Here is a 20,697-nt window from a genome sequence, read left to right as displayed (position 1 = left end):
AGCGGGGGGTCCCGGGGAGCGCGGGACTCGCCGGGGACAGTCTCCCCGGATCCCTCCGGGCGCGCTCGGCTCCCCAGCGCCAGCTGGCCGCGCTGCCGCGGTATCTCCCTGGGTGGCACGCAGGGGCCGCGCCCAGCTCCCGCCTCCCCGCCCCAGACCGAACGGATTGGTTTGCTGGGACCTCTCGGTTCTCTCCTCCCCTCCCGCCAAGCCAAAATATTTAGCCTGACAACTCAGGGGTGGACAGGTCTGTTGGGGAAATAAGGCCAAAATACAGGGGGATGGTGGGCCAAGAACAGAGCTCCCCCCAGCCCCGCTGCGGCTGAGGTGGGTCCCCCCTCCCTCGCCCCTGCGGACTTCTCCCAACTGGGGCTGCACTGCCGGCCGGAGCGGCGGCGAAAGACCGGGCCCCTCGGGGAGGGGTGGTTCTAAGTTCGGCCACCTGCTGCCTTGACACCTGCGGGGTAACTGCTGGCAACAGCGACCCGGTGAGCTTGAAACCCGGCGGGAATGCGACTTGTCTCCAGAATAGTCAAGTCCTTCGCCTCTTTGAGTCCCTGGTAACCTCCTTAGGAGCCTGTCACTTCCGCTTTCGCGCGCAAGGCTCTGTCCTAGTTAAGTCCCTTGGTTCCAACCAAAATCCTCGTGGAGAGGGCAATGACCCCGTGGGGCCCCGCTTCTGTCTCGTCACTTTCCTGAATTCAGGCTACTTGGTCGGTCGGTCTGTCTCTGTCTCGGGAAATTGGGGGACAGTCTGTGCTGGGGCCCTGGTGGAGAAAACTCTCCTCTCGGAGGGCTTCCTTTGCGGGTTCCTTGGGCCCTTGTCTGCCCTACCCTTCTTCAAAAGTCCCTCCTCCAGAACCCCTCTTCCTTCCCCTTTCCCCGGCTTGAGGCCCGCGGGGTGAAGGGGCTGGGACCTGCCCTGTGACTGCTGCTGGGGACCCGGGGCTTTCCGGGTGCGCGGCCTCCTTGGACCGACGGGTCCCCAGCTCCGCCCGCGGGCGGCTCCCGCGTCCGAGGAGCTAAGAGAGCTATTAATTTCTCCGCGCAGAAATCGATGCTCTTGTCAGAACAGCGATCGATGCCAGCCCAGCCCAGCTTGGCCCTACCCAGCCTGGGGGCCAGTGCCGGCTGGCCCGGGTCAGTGGCTGACGCTGGGTCGCCAGGCGCCGCGCAGTGGGGGCTGCCGACGGCGCCCCCAACCACCCAACCTCGGCGGAGCTCACAGCTTTGCGCGCGGGCTTCCAGCGCCACCCTGTGGCCTCTCCTGGAAATCGGCGTCTCGGGTCCCGGGTCTCCATTCTCCGGCTGTTTGGGGGCGACACCTTCCCTTTCTGTCTCTTCTGTTTTCCTTCCCCAGGTTCTGCGTTTGGTCTTTTGGGGATCCCTTCCCATTTCCTTCTAGGCTTTAGAGAGTGTTTCACTTAATTTATCCCAAGTGACATGCACACTCCCTCAGGCACGCGCCCCGTGCGGAGTAAGATCTGAGGCCGGGGGCTGGCTAGTATGACCTGGACGGCAAGCTTTCCCAAAGCTCAGTCATCTCCCCTTCCCCCTAAATGCACCTTCTGTAGGCTGGGAGAAATATGTATCAACTTTCCAGTTCCCCTACTCCCAGCAGACACCTCCGAGGAGTTCTGCGGCTGCCCTTCCGCGTCTCCTGGAGCTGGGGGGATCTTGGGGGAGTAGGCTGCCAGGGTGGGGGCAGAGTTGGGGACTTAGAAGAGGAGGGGGAGGGGTTGGAGTCAGAGGGGGCGGAGCGAGGCCAGGCGGGGGCCGCTGGCTCCGCCCTTTCCTGGCGGCTGGGTCTTTAACACTGCCCAGCGCACATGTCGCGGGAGGCCAGGCAGCCGCTGCTGGAAGCGCACAGACGGCTGCCCGGCCGGGGCGAGGCGGGCGCCGCCGCGATGCTGCAAGGCGGACGGCGCGGGCAACTCGGCGGGCACCGCCGGGCTACGGGGCCGGGCAGCCTGCTGGCCTGGCTGATGCTGGCATCTGCGGGCGCTGCACCCTGCCCCGATGTCTGCTGCCCCCACGGCCCTTCGGGGCTGCGCTGCACCCGGCCTGGGGCCCTGGATAGCCTCCGCCACCTGCCAGGCGCCGAGAACCTGACGGAGCTGTGAGTGTCTGGCGGGCGAGGGGGCGCGGGGAAAGGCGGGCATAGCAGTGCCCCGTGGGCACGGGCTCGCCGCTTGCTTGCTGGATCAGGAGGGGCGGGCGCGGCGGGAGGCTGATACCGTGCAGCCCGCGGCTGTGCCTCGGCTTTCCTCCGCTGCCCTGGCAGCCTCCGCAGTTACTGCCTGGAAGTTGGGCACAGGGCAGCTGCGGTGCTAGCTTCGAGGAGAGGAAAGGGGGCTCTCTGTGGACCAGATCTGAGAGAGCCCAGCCTTCTAGAAACCGCTTTCTGGAGCTCAGCCAGGAGTCCACCCTCTGCCCTATGCAGGGGGCGGTTATCTGGAGAGACACCCCCCCCCCCAGTTTGGCATCCTCACCATTTCCCTTTTCCAGGGAGAAATCATCCCCCTCCTCCTTCCTTGTCATGACCAGGCAACACCAATTCTCTCTGGAATTGGGAATTGAACTGGAATAGGTGGGAGGCGCTGAGGAGCCATAGCTTGGTGGTTGAGCTCTCTTCTTCCCACTTCCACCATCTCTTGTCCACACCACCTCTTGATTTATATGTGGGAAATGAGAGCCCCACCTGGCTTCCCTCTCCCCACCCCATCTCCCTCACCACCCTTGTCTTCCTACTTTGGGCAGGGAGTCAGGGGCCTTGCTGAGAGACTCTCCTCCCTTCGGGACCGGAAACTAAGAGGAATCTCCAGCATTTGCAGTACTCTGACATCCTGCAGTAATTGGTTACAAAATACTCAAGTACTTTTTAGCAGCGGGTGAAACCTAAGGGAGTATTCTGTACTTACTGGCCTAGAGGTACTCAAGCATCGCATGGTGGTGGCTGGAAAATACTTGAGTATTCTATGTGGCTGGCGGGGCCAGCAAGACTTCTAGAAGAAGAAAGGAACTGCTAGAATATTCTCCTCCTGTGGCCTGGGGTTAGTGAATGGGCAAGGAGCCCTGACCTCATGTATGACAGGCTGGAAGGTATCTGAGGCAGGGGCCATCGATGTCTGGAAGTGACTTGAGCAGCCTGCGATAATTGGCACTGAGTTACTTGGGTATCTTGTGGTAATTAACAGGAAGGTATTTGATCTCTCTCCCTAATGGCCCTAGGGAGATGAGGAGGCAAGACGGCCTTGTCTTGGTCTGGACCTAGGTTTCTGCATGATGGGAGGGGGCCTGAGGTCCAGACTGCCACCCCCAGTCCCGTCCATTCATCACTCTGGGCCTTCAAAGCAGGGCCCAGGCTCCTGAATGCTCCCCATCAGCACTCTCTTTTCCTGATTCCCTTCCGAGCCCCTAGTAGGTCCAGCTGGGGGGGGGGGTGGGAAGTGTGGACAGGTTGGGGCTGGGGGTGTGGGAGGCATGCAGGGTGGTGAGCTGAGCTGTCACTCTGGGTGGGGCGGCAGTCTAACCCCTGCCTCCGCCTGCAAGGTCCCCTCCTCCTCCCTCACCCGCAGAGCTAACGAGGAGATAATGGACTCGAACAGACAGATTGATTATGAATCCAAACGAATGAGGCAGCTTTGAGAACGCTGCCTGACAGTTTGCACACACCTGGCCACACTACGTTCTCACCCCTTCCCGGGGTCCCTATAGCTCTAGGTCCTTTGGGCAGGGGCTGGTGGGGGTTGGCAGGACAGGGACCTACTCTCTCTCAGAGTCACTGGAGTTTTACTCCCTAGACCTCAGGGGACTGAGGACCTGATGCCTGGCTGTCCTGCAGGGGCCAAGTCTGGGAAGGGCTGGCAGAGAGGGGTCATTCAGGCTGGTCCTGGTTCCCACAGTTGAAGAAAGTACAGGGTAGAGGGGGAGATTTCTGAGAACAGGCAGTGAGTCAGGGGCCCCTGTGTGTGTGGGGGGGGGGCGGACCTGACGTGCCGCTGCAGGGCAGCTGACTTCTCTGGAACTCCCTGGCGTGCCAGATCCAGAAGCTGGACAGGGCCTGGGACGTCAGAAATCCCCCAGCCCTGCATGCCTGCTTTTACATCTTTCTTTCTCTTCTCCCCATCTTGCTTTCTCTGGCTCTCTGTGCTTATCTATCTGTCCCTCTGTCTCCCTTTTCTTATCTGTCTCTCTCCTTGTCTGTCTCTGTCTCTGTGTCTCTGCCAGTCTCCTCCTGTCAGTTCTTCCTCCTAGGTGTCCCTGTTTCGCTATCTCTTTGTTTTTCTGCACCCTGCTCCCCACCCTCAGCCTTCCCATTGCCCTCTCACTGTGAAACACAGCCACTCGGTGCCTCTCCACCGTCCCCAACTCTGACTCCCTCCTCTCATTGCCCCTCTCCTCCTCCCTGGGACCCTCCTGGGGCAGGGAGGGGCTCGGGGTCCCTGACTGACAGCCTCTATGCCTGTCACTCGCTTTGCTGAAAGATGGGGGGGGCGATGGAGGGATTGCTTCTTGAGTGTGGGGAGGGACCAGCTTTGAGGGGGAGAGGGTGGGGTGTGTGTGTGTGTCTGCGCGTGTGCGTGTGCACAGCAGTATGGGTGAGCCCAGACGGTGGCCCCTGAGTGGTGTGTTTGGGAGCGCATATTTACATGGCCACAGGGCTTCCTTTGTTCTGGGTGGGGCAGTGGCAGGGATGAGCTTAGGCCCTTTGTGGAAGCAAGCGTTTCAGCGTGACCCCCTATTGTTGAGCGTGTGCAGGAGGGGCTCTGTGTTTAAAAGCAGAATGCCAAGCTGCAAATGGACTTGTGTGTGTTTATGAATGTGAGTATGCCCACACATTCTCACGTTTGTGTGCGTGTGCGCGTGTGTGTGCATGAGAGTTATGCAGCTATGTTTGTCCCCGTGGGAGAGCGTGAGCATGCACACAGGCACACCTGTGGGTTCATGCATGCATGTGTGGGCGTGTGTGAGGAGATGTGTCTCTGTGCATATGTTTACACATCTGTGTGTGTGCATGCTTGAGTGTGTGAGAGTGTGCATGTGTGATGGTGTGAGGATGCATGCATGGGACGATATGGCTGTGTGAGGTGGTGGGTCTCCATGCCTATGAGGATGCATGTGTGTGGGTATGCTTGTGCATGTGTACGCGTGTAAACAGGTTTTTGTGTGACTGGGTGCATGTGTGCACACGCGCATGTGATTGGGAGGGAGGGAGGTGGGTGGGCGTGGGAACTCGAGTGTGGGCCTGCGCCCCTGTGACTCCCATCCCCTCTCCCCACAGCTACATCGAGAACCAGCAGCATCTGTGGCAGCTGAAGCTCAGTGACCTGAGGGGCCTGGGGGAGCTGAGAAACCTGTGAGGGGCTCCACACAGGGCCTGGGGGACCAGAGGGTCAGGGAGGGCTCAAGGGGCCCGGGAGGGGCGTGGGAGGACCTGAGAGGCTGAGGATGGAGGGGCTGGCCGGTCAGTGAGCCCAGTGGTCTCAGGGGTCCAGGGTGGCTGAGAAAGCTTTGAGAAGGATGGGGAGGAGTCCAGGGCTCGGCACTGGGGACTGGAGGGCTGGCATGGGCAGAGAGTGTGACCCAGGGGAGCTACGAGCCTCGGTACTGATCCTGCTGCACCCTCCCCAGCACCGTCGTGAAGAGTGGTCTCCGTTTCGTGGCGCCAGATGCCTTCCATTTCACTCCTCGTCTCCGTCGCCTGTGAGTGGCCAGGGCTGGGCAGAGGGGTGTGAGAAGACACCTAGGCTTGGGCGGCTAATGGGCTTGGCCCTCCCCAGGGAACTGTTCTGAGGAAGGCCCCAGCCTGGTCAGGGAAGTCGTTCCACCCATTCTCCTGGGGCCTTCTTCCCATCCACTTCAGGGATGGCGGTGCCCTCAGCTCCCACCCCTGCCAGCTGGAAGGTCCTTCTTGCTGTCTCACTTCCATGCTTCATGCTACAGGGGCACTTCTCATAGGTGCCTGCCTCAGTTTTCTTCCCAGGGCTCAGATACACACCAGTCCAAAGGGAGCAAGGATGGGGAGCAGGGCTCCGGGTTCTGGCTGGGACTCTATCTCCCACCTGCTCCCTGGCCCCTGGGATAGCCTGGGAGCTGGGGGACCAGATCTGCCACTCGGGGTACTCCTCTGGGAGTCACAGCCACCCCTTCCGTAGAGGAGGGGGAGGGGCAGGGGTGGGCAAGAGAGACCCTTGGAGTCCCTGGCAGCCCCTCTGAGGCTAGGAGTTCAGCTCTTCCTTCTCACCACTGGCAGGTGGAGAGATGGGAAGTGTGGTGGGAGCCTGTCATTCAGAGTTGTGCTGGGTACTCTAAACTCTCTGTGTGTCCGTGATTTAGGAACAACGACAGACAAAATGAGGTGATGTTACCTCACTGACTGTGTACTAGGGCTTCAGTTAAAAATGCGTACTCAGTGACACCTCACAATACTTAGGTCAGCGAATCTTCGCAATCAACCTGGTGAGAAAGGTAGTGTCATCTCCATGTTATAGATGAGAATTCTGAGAATCAGACGTGTTCAGTGTCTGGGCTGAGGTCACGCAGCTGTAAGTGGCAGGACAGAGGCACACTCAGCTCTGTCTGGCGCTAAAGCGGGCAGCCTTTGTGATCCCCGTGTGGTGGCTACTCTCCATCTCAGCCTCCACAAACTGAAAGACAGCTAGGCAAGGGGAGGGGTCAGGGCAGGCCCCTCAGAGGCAGAGGGTCCCAGGAGTGGCAGCCTGGTGCAAGGCGCAGAGTACTGGAGCTGGCCCTCACCCAACTCCCCTTCTCCATCTCTACAGCTAGGGGGCTGGGGGCCTGGGGTCCCTTGCAGCCAACTTTCCTTAGTCCCTGAGGAGGGGAAGGAAGGAGGAGTGGGGAGGGAAGCCGAGGAAGGACTCTGAGATCCTCGCACGGCATCCGGCAGGGGGCAAGGGAGTGTGGAGGCCCCGTGCTCCCCCTCCTCCTCTGGCCCCGTCCTGGGCTCTGTGGGCAGGCAGCACAGATGGAGCCCCTGCCCCCAGCTGGGGCCTCAGCACTTTGCCAGCTGGGGCCAAGGCTTGGGGAGGGGGAGCGGCTGTTCCCTCAGACCACCCCGCCTCCCTGGGGTCTGGGGAGGGGGTTAAGTGGGGTTAACCCTTGTTGTCCCAGGGAGAAGAGCGGGACTCAGAGAGCCTAACCAGTCCCCCCCTCTCCAGTGACTCGCCGGGCTAGTTCTAGTTGCCAGGGCTGGGGTCGGTGGAACCAGATGTCAGCTTCCTCCTGGCTCCTCCCCTCCCTCACACTGGGTCAGAGCGAGGTCGCTCGCTCACAGGGTCTGTCTGCTCTGTCTCAACTCCCGCAGGGATCTGTCCTTCAATGCTCTGGAGTCTCTCTCCTGGAAAACCGTCCAGGGCCTCTCCCTACAGGAACTGTGAGTGTGGAGACTTCCAGGGGCAAGAGCAGCAAGTGTGTGTGTGTGTGTGTGTGTGTGTGTGTGTGTGTGTGTGTGTGTGTGCCCTCGGGCACTTGAACCTCTGTGTGAAGGTATGTGTCGCTGTGTCTGCGTGGAACTTTGTTGGGGGTGGGGTGTTCTGTCTGGGGACCGTGTGTTTGGCTGTCCATATGCATGCTTGTGAACCCCCCCATCGAAGCAGAAGCTGCAGGCCCAGCCACTGAGGTGGTGATTGCCCTGGGCACACTTGGGGTGGGGGGTGGAGAGCTGGCCTGGACAACTGATTGCGTGTGTGCCTGGGAGGTGGGGGGGCTGGCGTGGTCCTCAGAGCCTGTGCACACGGGCACATCCGCCCACAGTGCTCATGGGATGGGTGGGACGGCAGTGGTCCATGTATGTTTGGTGGGCGCCTCAGGCCTCTGGGTCACCCCGGAAGGCTGTGCCCTTCTCTCCTTGTCACCCTACTTGGAGCCCTCACCTGGCTTGTCACCCTGGGGAGCCCAGGTGAGGGAATTCCACGTAGCCCACAGCTGGCTGTCTTTGACTTTCAGCATTCTATTTCTTTCAGCAGCGTCTTGTGAGGGGGGTCCATGAGAGGAACTTCTCCTGTGTCCCCACTCCTTCACCTCTAGACAGTCCACCCTGCTGTCTAACTGCACTCCCTCTTGCTGTAGTACTTCCTTCACACCTGCCCTTCCCCTGACTCTCTTGGTGTCCCCCACACCCACCAGAGTCCTGTCGGGGAACCCCCTGCACTGTACCTGTGCCCTGCTCTGGCTGCAGCGCTGGGAGGAGGAGGGGCTGGGCGGAGTGCGGGAACAGAAGCTGCAGTGTCCCGGGCAGGGGCCCCTTGCCCTCATGTCCAACACCAGCTGCGGTACGTGCTGGAGGTGGTGTGAGGGGCTGGGAAAGAGCACCATGCTTGGGGAGAGGGCATTGGGCAGGGCTCAGGGGGTGAGCCCTGAAGAGGGACTGGGAAACGGGCATTGGCAAGAGCTGGGGGAAACTGAAGGTTGGGGGGCAGGGGCAGGGTCTCTGAGGAGGGTGGGAGAAGGAGCACCGCCCTTGGGCGGGGCTCGGAGGCCAGTCCCGGCTCTAACGCCCCTCGGGCATCCTGGGCCACCAGGTGTGCCCACGCTGAAGGTCCAGATGCCCAATGCCTCCGTGGACGTGGGGGACGACGTGTTGCTGCAGTGCCAGGTGGAGGGGCAGGGCCTGGAGCAGGCCGGCTGGATCCTCACGGAGCTGGAGGAGTCAGCCACAGTGATGGTGAGAAGCCCTCCACCGCCCGTGCCCCCATGCCCCCCTCCTGATTCGAGGCCTGCACAGAGCACAGGAGACAAAGACAGGGAAAGAGAGACAACAAATAAGAAGCACATAAAGGGTGAGGGATGGACAGAGATGGTTTAGACCCCTGGGACTAAGGCTTGTACTGCTGGGCAGCCGCAGGCATGCACATGCCCTCAGGCCAGGCCCTGGCCCAGCAAGGACCCCAGGCTCCACCGATCCGCCAAAACTTAGGTCCCCACTCTGGGATCACGGTGCTGGCCACAAGAGAGAGGGTCACAGAGCCCTCACATATTGGAGCTGAGCAGGGGAACCCAACAGACCAACTCTCCTATCCACCTCCTTTCTAGATAAGGAAACTGAGAACCAGGGACAGGGCGCAATATTTGTGGTCCTGCACCCATGCCAGTTCTTGGGGGCCTTTCGGTCATTTTCTGGAGATTCTGGAAGCAACATCCTCTTGAGTGTGTGATGAGCATATTAATAAAGGAGGCACAGGTCTGTTTCCAGCTCTCTAATTAATTCTTGGAGTGACTTTTGGAAAAATCCCTCAGTCTGCCTGCATTTTGGTTTTCTTATCTGTCAGCTGAGGAGGTAGACATGATGGCTTTCTGATGTCCTGCCTGCCTCTGGGCACTCTGTGGCCTCTACCTCTCTTATCCAGATTGGTCTTTGGGCATCTTCCCAGGTCTTGCCCTTTGTCCTCAGGCTGGCGACGGGCAGCTGAGAGTAGCTGTAGTTGACTCAGGAGGCCTCATGGACAAGGTCAGCAGGGGCCGACGTTGGGCTGTGCCCACCCGGAAAGCTGGCCCCTCACGGGTGGACACAGAGGGTCCAGTCCCTGGAAGGAGCTGGGTCAGTGAAAGCAGGGGTGTGGTGTTCAGTTTGGAGGCCCTCGCTTTGGGAGGGGAGTCAACCCCAGAATTGCTGGTGGCCCCTGGAACAATATTGAAGGAAGAACCACTGGACCCCTGAGCAGGGGGGTCCAGACACGGTGGAGGGACCACAAGCCACTGAGTGGTTCCTCCTCTCCCAGAGATCGAAGCCACTGAGTGAGTAATGGAAAAGGGGACAAGACAGAAGCAAGAGGCTGGGCATGACCATCTGTGGAGAGACCTTTGATAAGCTATCTGTTTTGGGAAGTTGCAGGTTTTTGCTTTTCTCTTTGGGAGATTTACATGTTTGCTACCACTTCTGTTTTCTGGAGACTTCCTGTAGAAAAGCCATACCCTAATTGGGTTAAATGGAGGGGAGGGGAGGGGAGGCTGGTCCCCCTCAGGAGTGTGAAGGTTGGCAGAGCAGCTCAAAGGGAAGAGTTCATGGGATGCCATACCCCAGGGTGACTTGGAGGAGATGGGACAGCCGAGAGAAGCTTAGGGCAGGGCTTCCCCTTGGGGTGGCTGGAACCCAGGCCTTGCATAAGAGGCTGCAGAGCTCTTCTGGAATCTTTGAACTCACATATTCCAATGGAAGCCCAGAGAAACTTCACCTTTCGTGGTATTTATTCAAGGGATTCCACATTTACAAAATTTCCAGATAAATCAGATTTGTCCACTACTTCATCTATTTTCATCATTTTATGAAAATAGCTTTCTAAAATGTCAAAAGATCATTTTGTTTACCTCTTCAGCTTACAAAATAAGAAAATCTTGGTTCAGCAAGATTAAGAATTGTCTTAAAGCCATATAACGTCCATGGTGTCTTAGGAAGAGAATCTGAATCTGATTCAGTCTTTTGATGATGATTCAGAACCAAGTCACTTAGCTTCTCTCTAACTTCACTCTCTTTTTCCATCTGCCAAAGGTAGTCATCATGATTCTACCGTTGCTTCTAACTGCTGCCCTGTTACCAGCACCATCTCTTTGTTTCTGACCTTCGTTGGGCTGAGACTAAGTTTCTTAGAACTTTGTGTAAAACAAGAATGAGTAGGTGGTGAGGTCCTAGCTGGTTTTCCAATTAGTTGTGCATATTTAGTACTTGGGATTTGTGACATCTATTTAGCTGTTTAGAAGGGTGGTTTTATGGCTTGGGGTACTTTGTGCCTATTTTGATGTTATTGGTTGTGTTCTAGATTTTTCAGATCATTAAACAAATGATCCAGGAGAATCTGCAAACAAGCTCTAAAGGAGGGCCATTCTCTGCTATATTCTCTCCCACTCCTTTTTCCTTCCCCTCCCTCCCAGCCTTCCTCCCTTTTCCATCTGGGCCAGAGGGGCTCCCCAAAGACATCAGCTCCAGCCGCCCTGCTTTCAATCCCAAGCCAGCTGAAGCTTTTCTTGATTTTCCCCTTTCTTCTCTGACCCAGCAATCTGGGAGTCTGCCGTCCTTGGGACTGACCCTGGCCAATGTCACCAGTGACCTCAATAGGAAGAACGTGACGTGCTGGGCAGAGAATGACGTGGGCCGGGCTGAAGTCTCCGTCCAGGTCAACGTCTCCTGTGAGTCCCAATGACTGCCCCTGCGCCCACTCCCATCCCTTCTTCCCTGAAAAGAGGATGTGAGCGTGGGGAGCTGCAGGAAAGGGGTGGGATGTGTGTGTCCACAGCTGCTCCCTCCCAGCTGTTTCCAGATTCCCATGAAAACCTGATCCTTTGAGGGAAGTCCTGGGGGCTCATCAAGGCCAGAGGGACGGAGATGGATTTCTTTTTGGCCCCTGCCCAAGTCTTGCTACCTGAAGCACTCAACACCAGCTGCCTGCCCGTTCTCACTGCTCTGCTGTATTTCTTCATGTCCGTTCCTCCTTAGAACTTTTGCCCTACATCCTAGTTTTATTTTTTTTATTTTTAATTGATTAATTAATTAATTAATTTATTTATGGCTGCGTTGGGCTTTAGTTGCGGCACGTGGGATCTTTCATTGCGGTGGGCGGGCTCTTCATTGCAGCGCGCTGGCTTCTCTCTAGTTGTGGCCCGGGCTTAGTTGCCCCTTGGCATGCGGGGATCTTAGTTCCCCCACCAGGGATCGAACCCGCAACTTCTGCATTGGAAGGCGGATTCTTAACCACTGGGCCACCAGGGAAGTCCCTACATCCTAGTTTTAAAAGAAGAAATTCCCCATCTAAGTTCCTCTTTAGGCTTACTGCCTAATTTCCCTAGGTCTGCCACAAATTATTTAAAATCTTCTATGTTATATAAATTTTTCTTCTTGTGAAACATAACATACATAGATATGTACATAAAACATATACACCTTAAACAGTAATTATTCTTACCAGCAGTTCAGAAGACACTCTCTTCCTCTCCCCATTCAGAACCCCGTCCTTCTTCTCCACCCCATCCTGACTTTTGTGATAATCATTTCCTTGCTTTTAAAAATAATTTTACATACGTATGCTTCCCTATCAATATGGTTGAGTTTTGTCTGTTCTTGTACATTATATAAATGGAATCATACCTCGTATTATTTTGTGTCTAGTTTCTTCTGCTCAACATTATTTTTTTTTTAAGATTTATTTATTATTTGTTTTATTTATTTTTGGCTGCATCGGGTCTTAGTTGCGGGATCTTAACGGGATCTTTGTTGAGGCATGAGGGATCTTTCGTTGACGCGTGCAGGTTTTCTCTCTCTAGTTGTGGCACGCAGGCTCCAGAGCGCTTGGGCTCTGTAGTTGGTGGCACGCGGGCTCTCTTGTTGAGGTACGCGAGCTCAGTAGTTGTGGCGCATGGGCTTAGTTGCCCCACGGCATGTGGGATCTTAGCTCCCTGAGCAGGGATTGAACGTGTGTCGCCTGCATTGTAAGGCAGATTCTTTACCACTGGACCACCAGGGAAGTCCCTCAACATTATTTTTGTAAGATTCGTCCACGTTAATGGGAGTAACTGTTAGTTCATTCAGTTCACTGCTGAGTAGTATTCCATTGCAGGAGTGCTAGCTGGAATTCCAGTATCAATTGTGTGTGTGTATGTATGTATATATGTATATATATATATATTTTTTTTTTTTTTCTATTATTGAGGGGCTTTTGCTTCTTTCAGGTTGGGTCTATTTCAAACCCATATCTTTTTTCAAAAAGTTTTTAAACTGTGTATATGTATATATACATATATATATATATATATATATATATATATATATTTGTTTGTTTGATGTTTAGGCCCCCTTCCTGATCTTCTTAGGCTTGATTACACTTCATTTTTCTAGATCCCTCATCCAAAAGACTCCATGTCTAATTTCCATAAGCTGGTACCCTACTTCTCTAGGACTGTTACTTATTTTCTTTAAACCCACCACTTAAGTTTTTTTAAGCTTGAGTTTTATATACCTGCTGCCTGATTTATTTAAGATTTACTGTCAGCTTTCTTCAAAACGTCTCTCCTTATGAATGGCTTAGGGCCTGCTGACCAGTTTCTCTTAGGCCTACCCCCTGATTTCCAGCTGTACACTCCCACCCCCACCTAGGATTTGTCAGCTGCTTCCGGACTCTCTCTGTCCCCTCTCTGACCCGCAGTCCCCGCCAGTGTGCATCTGCAGCCAGCAGTGGAGCAGCACCACTGGTGCATCCCCTTCTCCGTGGATGGGCAGCCCACGCCCTCTCTGCGTTGGCTCTTCAATGGCTCTGTGCTCAACGAGACCAGCTTCATCTTCACCGAGTTCCTGGAGCTGGCAGCCAATGAGACCGTGCGACACGGCTGCCTGCGCCTCAACCAGCCCACCCACGTCAACAATGGCAACTACACGCTGCTGGCTACCAACCCCTTGGGCCAGGCCGCCGCCTCCGTCATGGCCGCCTTCATGGACAACCCTTTCGAGTTCAACCCTGAGGACCCCATCCCCGGTGTGAGGGCCACCCTGAACCCTGCCCCCTCTCCCTGGGTTCCACCTGGGTACAGATCCAGGTGTCCAGGGATGCCTGGCCCACTTCCTGCTGTGATCCTGACCTCAGAAGTTGGAGTGCCTGGTTTTGGACAGAAAGGAGCCTGGGGTTCTGGTGTCCAGCTCTGTGCTCTCCTCCTTGCCCCTGCCTCCCCCAAACCCCAGGAGTCCTGAACCCCTGAGCTCTGCCATTCACTTGGGCTGGCTGAAGAGAGAGCCACGCACCAGGGCATCCCTGGCCCAGCTGGAAAAGGGCCACGTGCATCTTCTCCCTTGAGGTCCAGCAGCTCCACCTCCCCATCCCACCCCCACCCACGAAGGGATGAGTCCCAGAGGGGGAAGGGGATGCACTGCTCTTTTCCGCATCTGATTGCTTTCTCTCCTCCCTCCTGCTGCAGTCTCCTTCTCGCCAGTGGGTGAGTAGCCCAGGCTGGAGGGCAGGTTCTGTCTGGTCCCTGGAGCTGCGGCTGGGGCAGGGGGTACAGTTAACCTGATCCTTGAGGGGTCAGCTGGGGCCAGGGTGGGGAGTCGGTAGAGGAGACACAGTGTGTGCCAAAGCCTATCCTTCCTGCCCTGTGTCCCCATAGACACCAACAGCACATCCGGAGACCCAGTGGAGAAGGATGAAACACCTTTTGGGGTGAGCATGGGAAGTGCAAGCTTGTCCAGGACTTTAGGATCAGGAGGCTGGGCTAGAGGCTCATCTGCATGTCATTTCTGGTCAGAGCACAGAGATCAGTAGAATCTGGCCTGAGCTTAATCAGCCCCCTTCACAGCCGTGACTCGGGGGCCCCAGGGGAGGAGGAGGCAGGTCTGGGGGCCTGGCTCTGGGCATCTATGAGGGATGGAGAAACAGTTTGCTATGGGGGAGCTCTGAGAGTGCAGACAACCCCCAAATCTGACCATCCCACACCCTCAGGTCTCCATGGCCGTGGGCCTGGCTGTTTTTGCCTGCCTCTTCCTTTCTACGACGTTTCTTGTGCTCAACAAATGTGGACGGAGGAACAAGTTTGGGATCAACCGTGAGTTGGGGGGCTGCAGAATGGCTGTCTGTCAGTCTGTCCGTCTGGCTTTGTTTCCTGCTGGCTCTTCCCCACTCTGTCCTCTCTGTGGGGGCCTGTGCACACGTGGAGTTCTACAGAGTGTGTGTTTGGGGTATACGAGGACTGGCTATGGGGCTTGTGAATATGAGTGTGTTGGTGCTGGAGCCGGGGTAGTTTCAGAGGTAGCATCTGCTAATTGGTGGCTGGATTGTAGTCAAACATTAAGTGGGTCTGGGAGGTCTGGGCTCTGCGGGGGGGGGGGCAGTGGGGGAGTTCTCTGGTGGCCCACGGGGCCTGGGGTTGGACAGGAGCCAGACAGAGAATGGCCATAGTGCCTCCCCTTCCTCCTGCCTGCTGTCTTGCTTCCTAGCTCTTCTGTTCCTCCCGTGCAAGTTATGAGGTGGGGTCTCCTGGCACGCTGCAACCTGACAGGAGCTAGAGTGTGTGCCTGGGCTGTGACCCCGCCATGTGACTGTGTCTCCTCCCCAGGCCCCACCGTGCTGGCTCCAGAGGATGGACTGGCCATGTCCCTGCATTTCATGACATTGGGTGGCAGCTCCTTGTCTCCCAGCGAGGGCAAAAGCTCTGGGCTCCAAGGCCACATCATTGAGAACCCACAGTACTTCAGTGATGCCTGTGAGGGGCTGGGCAAGGGTGCAGGCGAGCCTGTGTGTGTGTGTGTGTTTGTACGTGTGTGTGTGCATGTGGAGAAGCCCCTGTGTGTCATTGCCTTTGCCCACCCCAGGCCTGAACAAGCCTTCCCTCCCACCCCGCTGCCACCCATGTCCACATCATGTCATGGGGCTTGCTGAAGGTGTGAAGGCTCACTTTCAGTGTCCATCCTCCCCTTTTCCTGGCACCCCCTGTGCAGAGCACAGCCCTGCTGGACAGTCCTGTCCTTGCCCCTGTCCCATCCTTCCCAAGACTGGGGCTCTTGTCTGATCCTGCAAGCCCCCCGCAGGTGTTCATCACATCAAGCGCCGAGATATCGTGCTCAAGTGGGAGCTGGGCGAGGGCGCCTTTGGGAAGGTCTTCCTAGCTGAGTGCCACAACCTGCTGCCTGAGCAGGACAAGATGCTAGTGGCCGTCAAGGTAAGACCGTGGCCATGCGCTATTGCTGGCCCGGGGCCCCTCCCAGAGCACCATCGTTCCAGGGTGGGGTGCTCAGGCTGGTGGGTGGGAGGCTGGGGTCTGGCATGGTTCACGACTTGGGGCTGCATGGGTCACCTTGGACGTGGGGAGGTCAAGGCTGGGCCCCCACCCAGGCCCGTCCCCGCCCCTACCCTCCAGGCGCTGAAGGAGGTGTCTGAGAGTGCCCGGCAGGACTTCCAGCGGGAGGCCGAGCTGCTCACCATGCTGCAGCACCAGCACATCGTGCGCTTCTTTGGCGTCTGCACCGAGGGCCGCCCGCTGCTCATGGTCTTTGAGTACATGCGGCATGGTGACCTCAACCGCTTCCTCCGGTATGAGGGCCTGGCCCTGGCGCTGGCCCCTGGCCCGTCGTCCCTTCCCTACAAGCACATCCCTGCTTGTCTGCTGAACTGAGGGGGGTGGGACACCAAGAAGGAGCAGGAAGGCCCTGTCCGCGAGGCAAAGGTGAGGCAAGTGTGTGAATGTGAGGAGAGTCCGTGCGGAGGACAGAGCGGCAACGTCAGGGAGGTTGCATTAGCAGAAGTCACGAGCTGAATCTTCAGGATGGGTAGGCTTTGCAGAGAGTGTGTGTGCACGTGCGTGTGGCACACAGAAGCCAGGCCTGTAGGAGGTGGCAGTTTTGATAACTACAATAACAGCAATAACAGACATGTATCAGGCACTTTCCACGCTCCAGGCGCTATGCTATATATTTTATAATTCATTCTAATTATGACTGTATGTGCTTATACATATATGTCTGTATAATAATATAAACGTATATTTATTTTTCATAGTCTCCTAGCATATATGGCAATTTATACTTGAAGAAAGTTACCAAAAATTCATTTCTTTGGCTTTGGACAGAACAACTCTGATATGTTAACTAATTTGTACTGATAATTTTAATAACTTCAAGAAATGTACCCATTTCTCAGATGAGGCTTAGAGAGGTTAAGTGATTTGCTCAAGGGCACACAGGTAACAAATGGTCCAGGGAGATGTGACCCCAGGCAGAGCCCTGCTCTCAACCCCTGACTGTGATGGTCACATATTCCCTTTGTTGAGTCCTACTCCGATGAGGTGGACCCCCTGTGAGGTTGGGGCAGTGCGAGGCAGGGAAAGGGCCAGGGTTTGGAATCAACTGCGACTTATTAGCTGCGCCTACTTTGCCAAGCAGATTTCCTCTCTGGCCTCAGTTTCCCTACCAGTAAGAGGGACAACGGGGGACTGTGGTTCTGGATGAGTGTGCTTGTACAGCTGATGGTAGTGATTTGGTCTCCAAACATCCGTTTGGGAGTGACAGGTCATTCATGTAGCCAGGCTGCAAAATTCAGCTGAGAGAGACCCCAGAGTTTGAGCTTATCTTGAGCATGGGGAGGAGCCAATGGAGGATGTGGAGCAGGAAGGAGGTGAGGGCAGACCTGAGGTTAAATGTGGAGGTGAATTGGCTCAGAGGAACCCAAGTCAAGAGGAGGCCAAAGAGGAGCCCTTCCCATTACTCACTAGATGCGGTGTGGGCTCTGTGCTAGGGACCGGATGCAAGCCAGGATCCATCTGGGGTCCAGGATGGAGGAAAAGCAGCTTTATATAGTGGATAGAGCACGGGGAAACCAAAGGAGGGAAACATGAATGCTCATAGATGAGTCTGGAAGACTTCCCCTAGGAGGGGCCATCTATTTCTCCTCGCCTCTGGGCCTCTACCTCTGCCTGGTACACTGGGTCTCCTTCCCAGCCCCTTCACCCACCCCTGTCCCTGACCCCTTCAAGTGGCTTACCCACCTCCCTTCCCAAGGGCTTGAGTCTCAGTTTAGATGTCTCTTCTTCCAGGAAGCCTTCCCTGACTTCTTCCATCCCTACCCTGAGTGCCCATCAGGTGCCCCCCACACTGCACTGCTGTAACCTGTTTATCTGCATCCTACCCTCCACTGTAGCTCTGGTGCTTAGCACATTGGAGATGTTACCTGGAATAAGTGAAGAAATAAATTGTTGAGGAGAAAGTTGGCCAGTAGGAAAGGGCAGTACTGACAAAACCATCAGTCAGACAGCTTCAGAAGAAGGAATATTTGGGGAATGGAGATGAATGATCAGGGACTGGTCTGGAGGGATGGCTGTGGGGAGGAGGAGGGCATCCTGGAAACCTTTGGAAGGAAGGCTGGATACCGAGGGCAAAGGTGAGAGAGACAGGAATCAAGGACTACCACATTTCAGGCACACAGCCTGGGTGGGGGATGTTCCCTTCATTGAGGCAGGGGCAGGCCTGGGGGAAGATGCTGAGCATCTTGGCAAGGGCTGAGTCGGAGGTGTACCCGGGCAAGAGATGTAGGGGCCAGTGGGCAGCTCCAGTGGGCTTGGAGTTCAAGGGGGCTGCCTGAGAGGAAGGCATTAATGTGGAAAGTGTGGGCACCAGTGGAAGCTCTAGAGGTGGGGCACACCAGCCGCCCCCCATCCCGGTCCCTCCAGACAGCTGCCTCCCCTGTTCTTTCCTTCCTCCATTCCCTGAGTCCCTTCCCCCATCCCCCAACCCCCAGCTCCCTGGGCTCCCTTCTCTCAGGCTCCTGGGGGTTCTCTCCTCCCAGCCTATCCTTCTCCCTCACTCTTTCTCGAAGGTCCCACGGGCCTGATGCCAAGCTGTTGGCTGGCGGGGAGGACGTGGCTCCAGGGCCTCTGGGCCTGGGGCAGCTGCTGGCCGTGGCTAGTCAGGTCGCCGCGGGGATGGTGTACCTGGCGGGTCTGCACTTCGTGCATCGGGACCTGGCCACGCGCAACTGTCTGGTGGGTCAGGGACTAGTGGTCAAGATCGGCGATTTCGGCATGAGCAGGGATATCTACAGCACCGACTATTACCGCGTGAGTCTTTCACCTCGACTCCTCCCACAGCATCCAAACTGTAGACACGCTAATGCCGAGTCCCCCTCCAGTGCCTGCCCTTGCTGGGCACGCCCTCCTCTTCCTCAGGCGGTGTGGTGTCTGAGACTCTCTGGCTCTGGTTTTTAACCCTCCTCCTACCCCCTCGGCCCCCAGTGGAGGAGGGTCTGTCTCCACTATCACGGAGGGAAACGGCACCATCGGTTTTTCCCTTTTAGCCCTGGGCGGGAGAGCCACTTCTTTTTATTTTTAATGACGGGACTGGGGGCGGGTCTGCGTCAGGAGAGGCTGTCCACGGTGGGCGCCCGCAGGAGGTGACGCAGCGCCCGCACGCCGGCAGGTGGGAGGCCGCACCATGCTGCCCATCCGCTGGATGCCGCCTGAGAGCATCCTCTACCGCAAGTTCACCACCGAGAGCGACGTGTGGAGCTTCGGCGTGGTGCTCTGGGAGATCTTCACCTACGGCAAGCAACCCTGGTACCAGCTCTCCAACACAGAGGTCAGCCCCGCTCCATGGGTCATTCCCTGCCGGCCACCCTTTCCCCGCCCCTTCGGGTCCCTTTTTCAGGAAATTCTGTCCCTTCTGCCCCTCATCCCACTGCCGGCAGGTCGGGCACCCATCCAGCATCCCGCTGACACTGCTCTCTCCACCCCAACCCTGTTCTTTTCTCACATTCTTCCTTCTCCTATTCTAACTGGCTCCTGGGGGAACCTCAAAGCACTTATAAATGAAGCCCAGACCCCCATCCCTAGCTGCATTTTATAGACCTAGTAGGCATCATCAGGGTGAAAGGGAGAGGCACGGAAAGAGGAACACAGCACGAGAGGGCCTGACGCTGCAGCAGGAAGGCTGGAGGTTAGACAGTAAGAAGGACGGTCCTACACCTCCCCTTGCCCTCCTGGCTGGACACAGGTGTTCCCTCTCCCAGAGCAGCTCCCCCCACCCCCTCCTTGGCTCGCAGCTGTCAGTTTCCATTTCTCCTCCTAATGCAGTCTGCTCCCTGGAGGCTGGTGGCGTGGGAGAGAGGGTTATAGATTTTAATTTTCTCAAGCACTGAGAGAAGGAATGGAATTAGTGCCGCCCATAACCCAAGTCCTCTAATGGCGAGGGAGGAAAGAAGGGGGGAAGAGACTCCAGGCCCTTCAAGCATCTCCCTGCCACAATCTCTCCTTCTTTGGATCCCTTAGCTGCTCTTGCAGTCCTTCCTGGAGTTTAACTTTGATCTTTCCTGCTGCAGTTTTCTTTTAAGAGCAGCTAGGTCCCCACAGAGTGGTACCTACAGAAGAGAAAAAAAAGTGGGGTTGCCCTCTACCTTAAAATGCAAGCCAGCCACTTTTCAAGGCCTTTACCTGCAACCCTGCTCTGTTTTCTTTTTGGCCTCTGGAGCTGAGAGATGGAGAACCCTTCCCTTCTTCCATGCAGCCCTCAACACTAAACTGATGGATTTGGCAAATGCCTTGGCCCCTCCCCTTCCTTGGCCCACCTGGCAAGTCTTCCTAGGGTCTGATTCCAGCCCTTTGGGATACAATTCTACCCCAGCCCAACCCTCCCAGAGTCTCTTTAGCTTTAATCCTTCCACTGCTCAGTGTCAGAGTGGAAAGGAATCTTGGGATTCACTGCATCCTTTCAGATTATTAGTAGCCACAAGGCCCAGACATATCATATGACCTACCTTGGGAGCTTCAATGAGGCAGAGGCAGTGCTGGGTCTGGCCTCACTCTCCTGCCCCCAGCCCAGTGTGCCCTCTTCTCTCTCCCTCTGGTGGCCCCAGGCGATCGAGTGCATCACGCAGGGACGTGAGCTGGAGCGGCCGCGTGCCTGCCCACCGGAGGTCTACGCCATTATGCGGGGCTGCTGGCAGCGGGAGCCCCAACAACGCCACAGCATCAAGGATGTGCATACCCGGCTGCAAGCCCTTGCCCAGGCCCCTCCTGTCTACCTGGATGTCCTGGGCTAGGAGGCTGGGTAGCCAGAATACTGCAGCCTGCCCTCAGCGACCCCCATGGCTCCCAGCAGCCCCAGGGTGATCTCAAAGCATCTAACTCACCCTCAGCATGCGGGAGGGGACAGGTGGGGTCTGGGAGCAGAGGATGTCCCTGCTTCTCTAGGCAGGGTTCCGCCATAGCAATTATATTTAT

General features: G+C 56.6%; 1 protein-coding gene across 1 annotated transcript; it reads left to right on the top strand.

Moving 5' to 3' along the window:
- Nucleotides 1-1,831: 1,831 nt before the first annotated feature.
- NTRK1 (neurotrophic receptor tyrosine kinase 1) lies at nt 1,832-20,697 on the top strand. The gene is made up of 17 exons (XM_061183280.1): nt 1,832-2,119; nt 5,285-5,359; nt 5,635-5,706; nt 7,328-7,396; nt 8,149-8,294; nt 8,544-8,686; nt 11,010-11,142; nt 13,152-13,478; nt 13,915-13,932; nt 14,104-14,156; nt 14,436-14,538; nt 15,049-15,195; nt 15,521-15,651; nt 15,850-16,022; nt 18,300-18,540; nt 18,899-19,057; nt 20,331-20,697. The coding sequence occupies exons 1-17, from the start codon at nt 1,908-1,910 to the stop codon at nt 20,514-20,516; spliced, it is 2,388 nt and encodes a 795-aa protein (XP_061039263.1). The 5' UTR covers nt 1,832-1,907; the 3' UTR covers nt 20,517-20,697.

Source organism: Eubalaena glacialis, chromosome 3, assembly GCF_028564815.1.
Source record: "Eubalaena glacialis isolate mEubGla1 chromosome 3, mEubGla1.1.hap2.+ XY, whole genome shotgun sequence".
In the NCBI taxonomy this organism is placed as follows: domain Eukaryota; kingdom Metazoa; phylum Chordata; class Mammalia; order Artiodactyla; family Balaenidae; genus Eubalaena; species Eubalaena glacialis.
The sequence above is the reverse complement of the archived record's forward strand: the minus strand, read 5'-3'. Positions and strand labels throughout refer to the sequence as shown.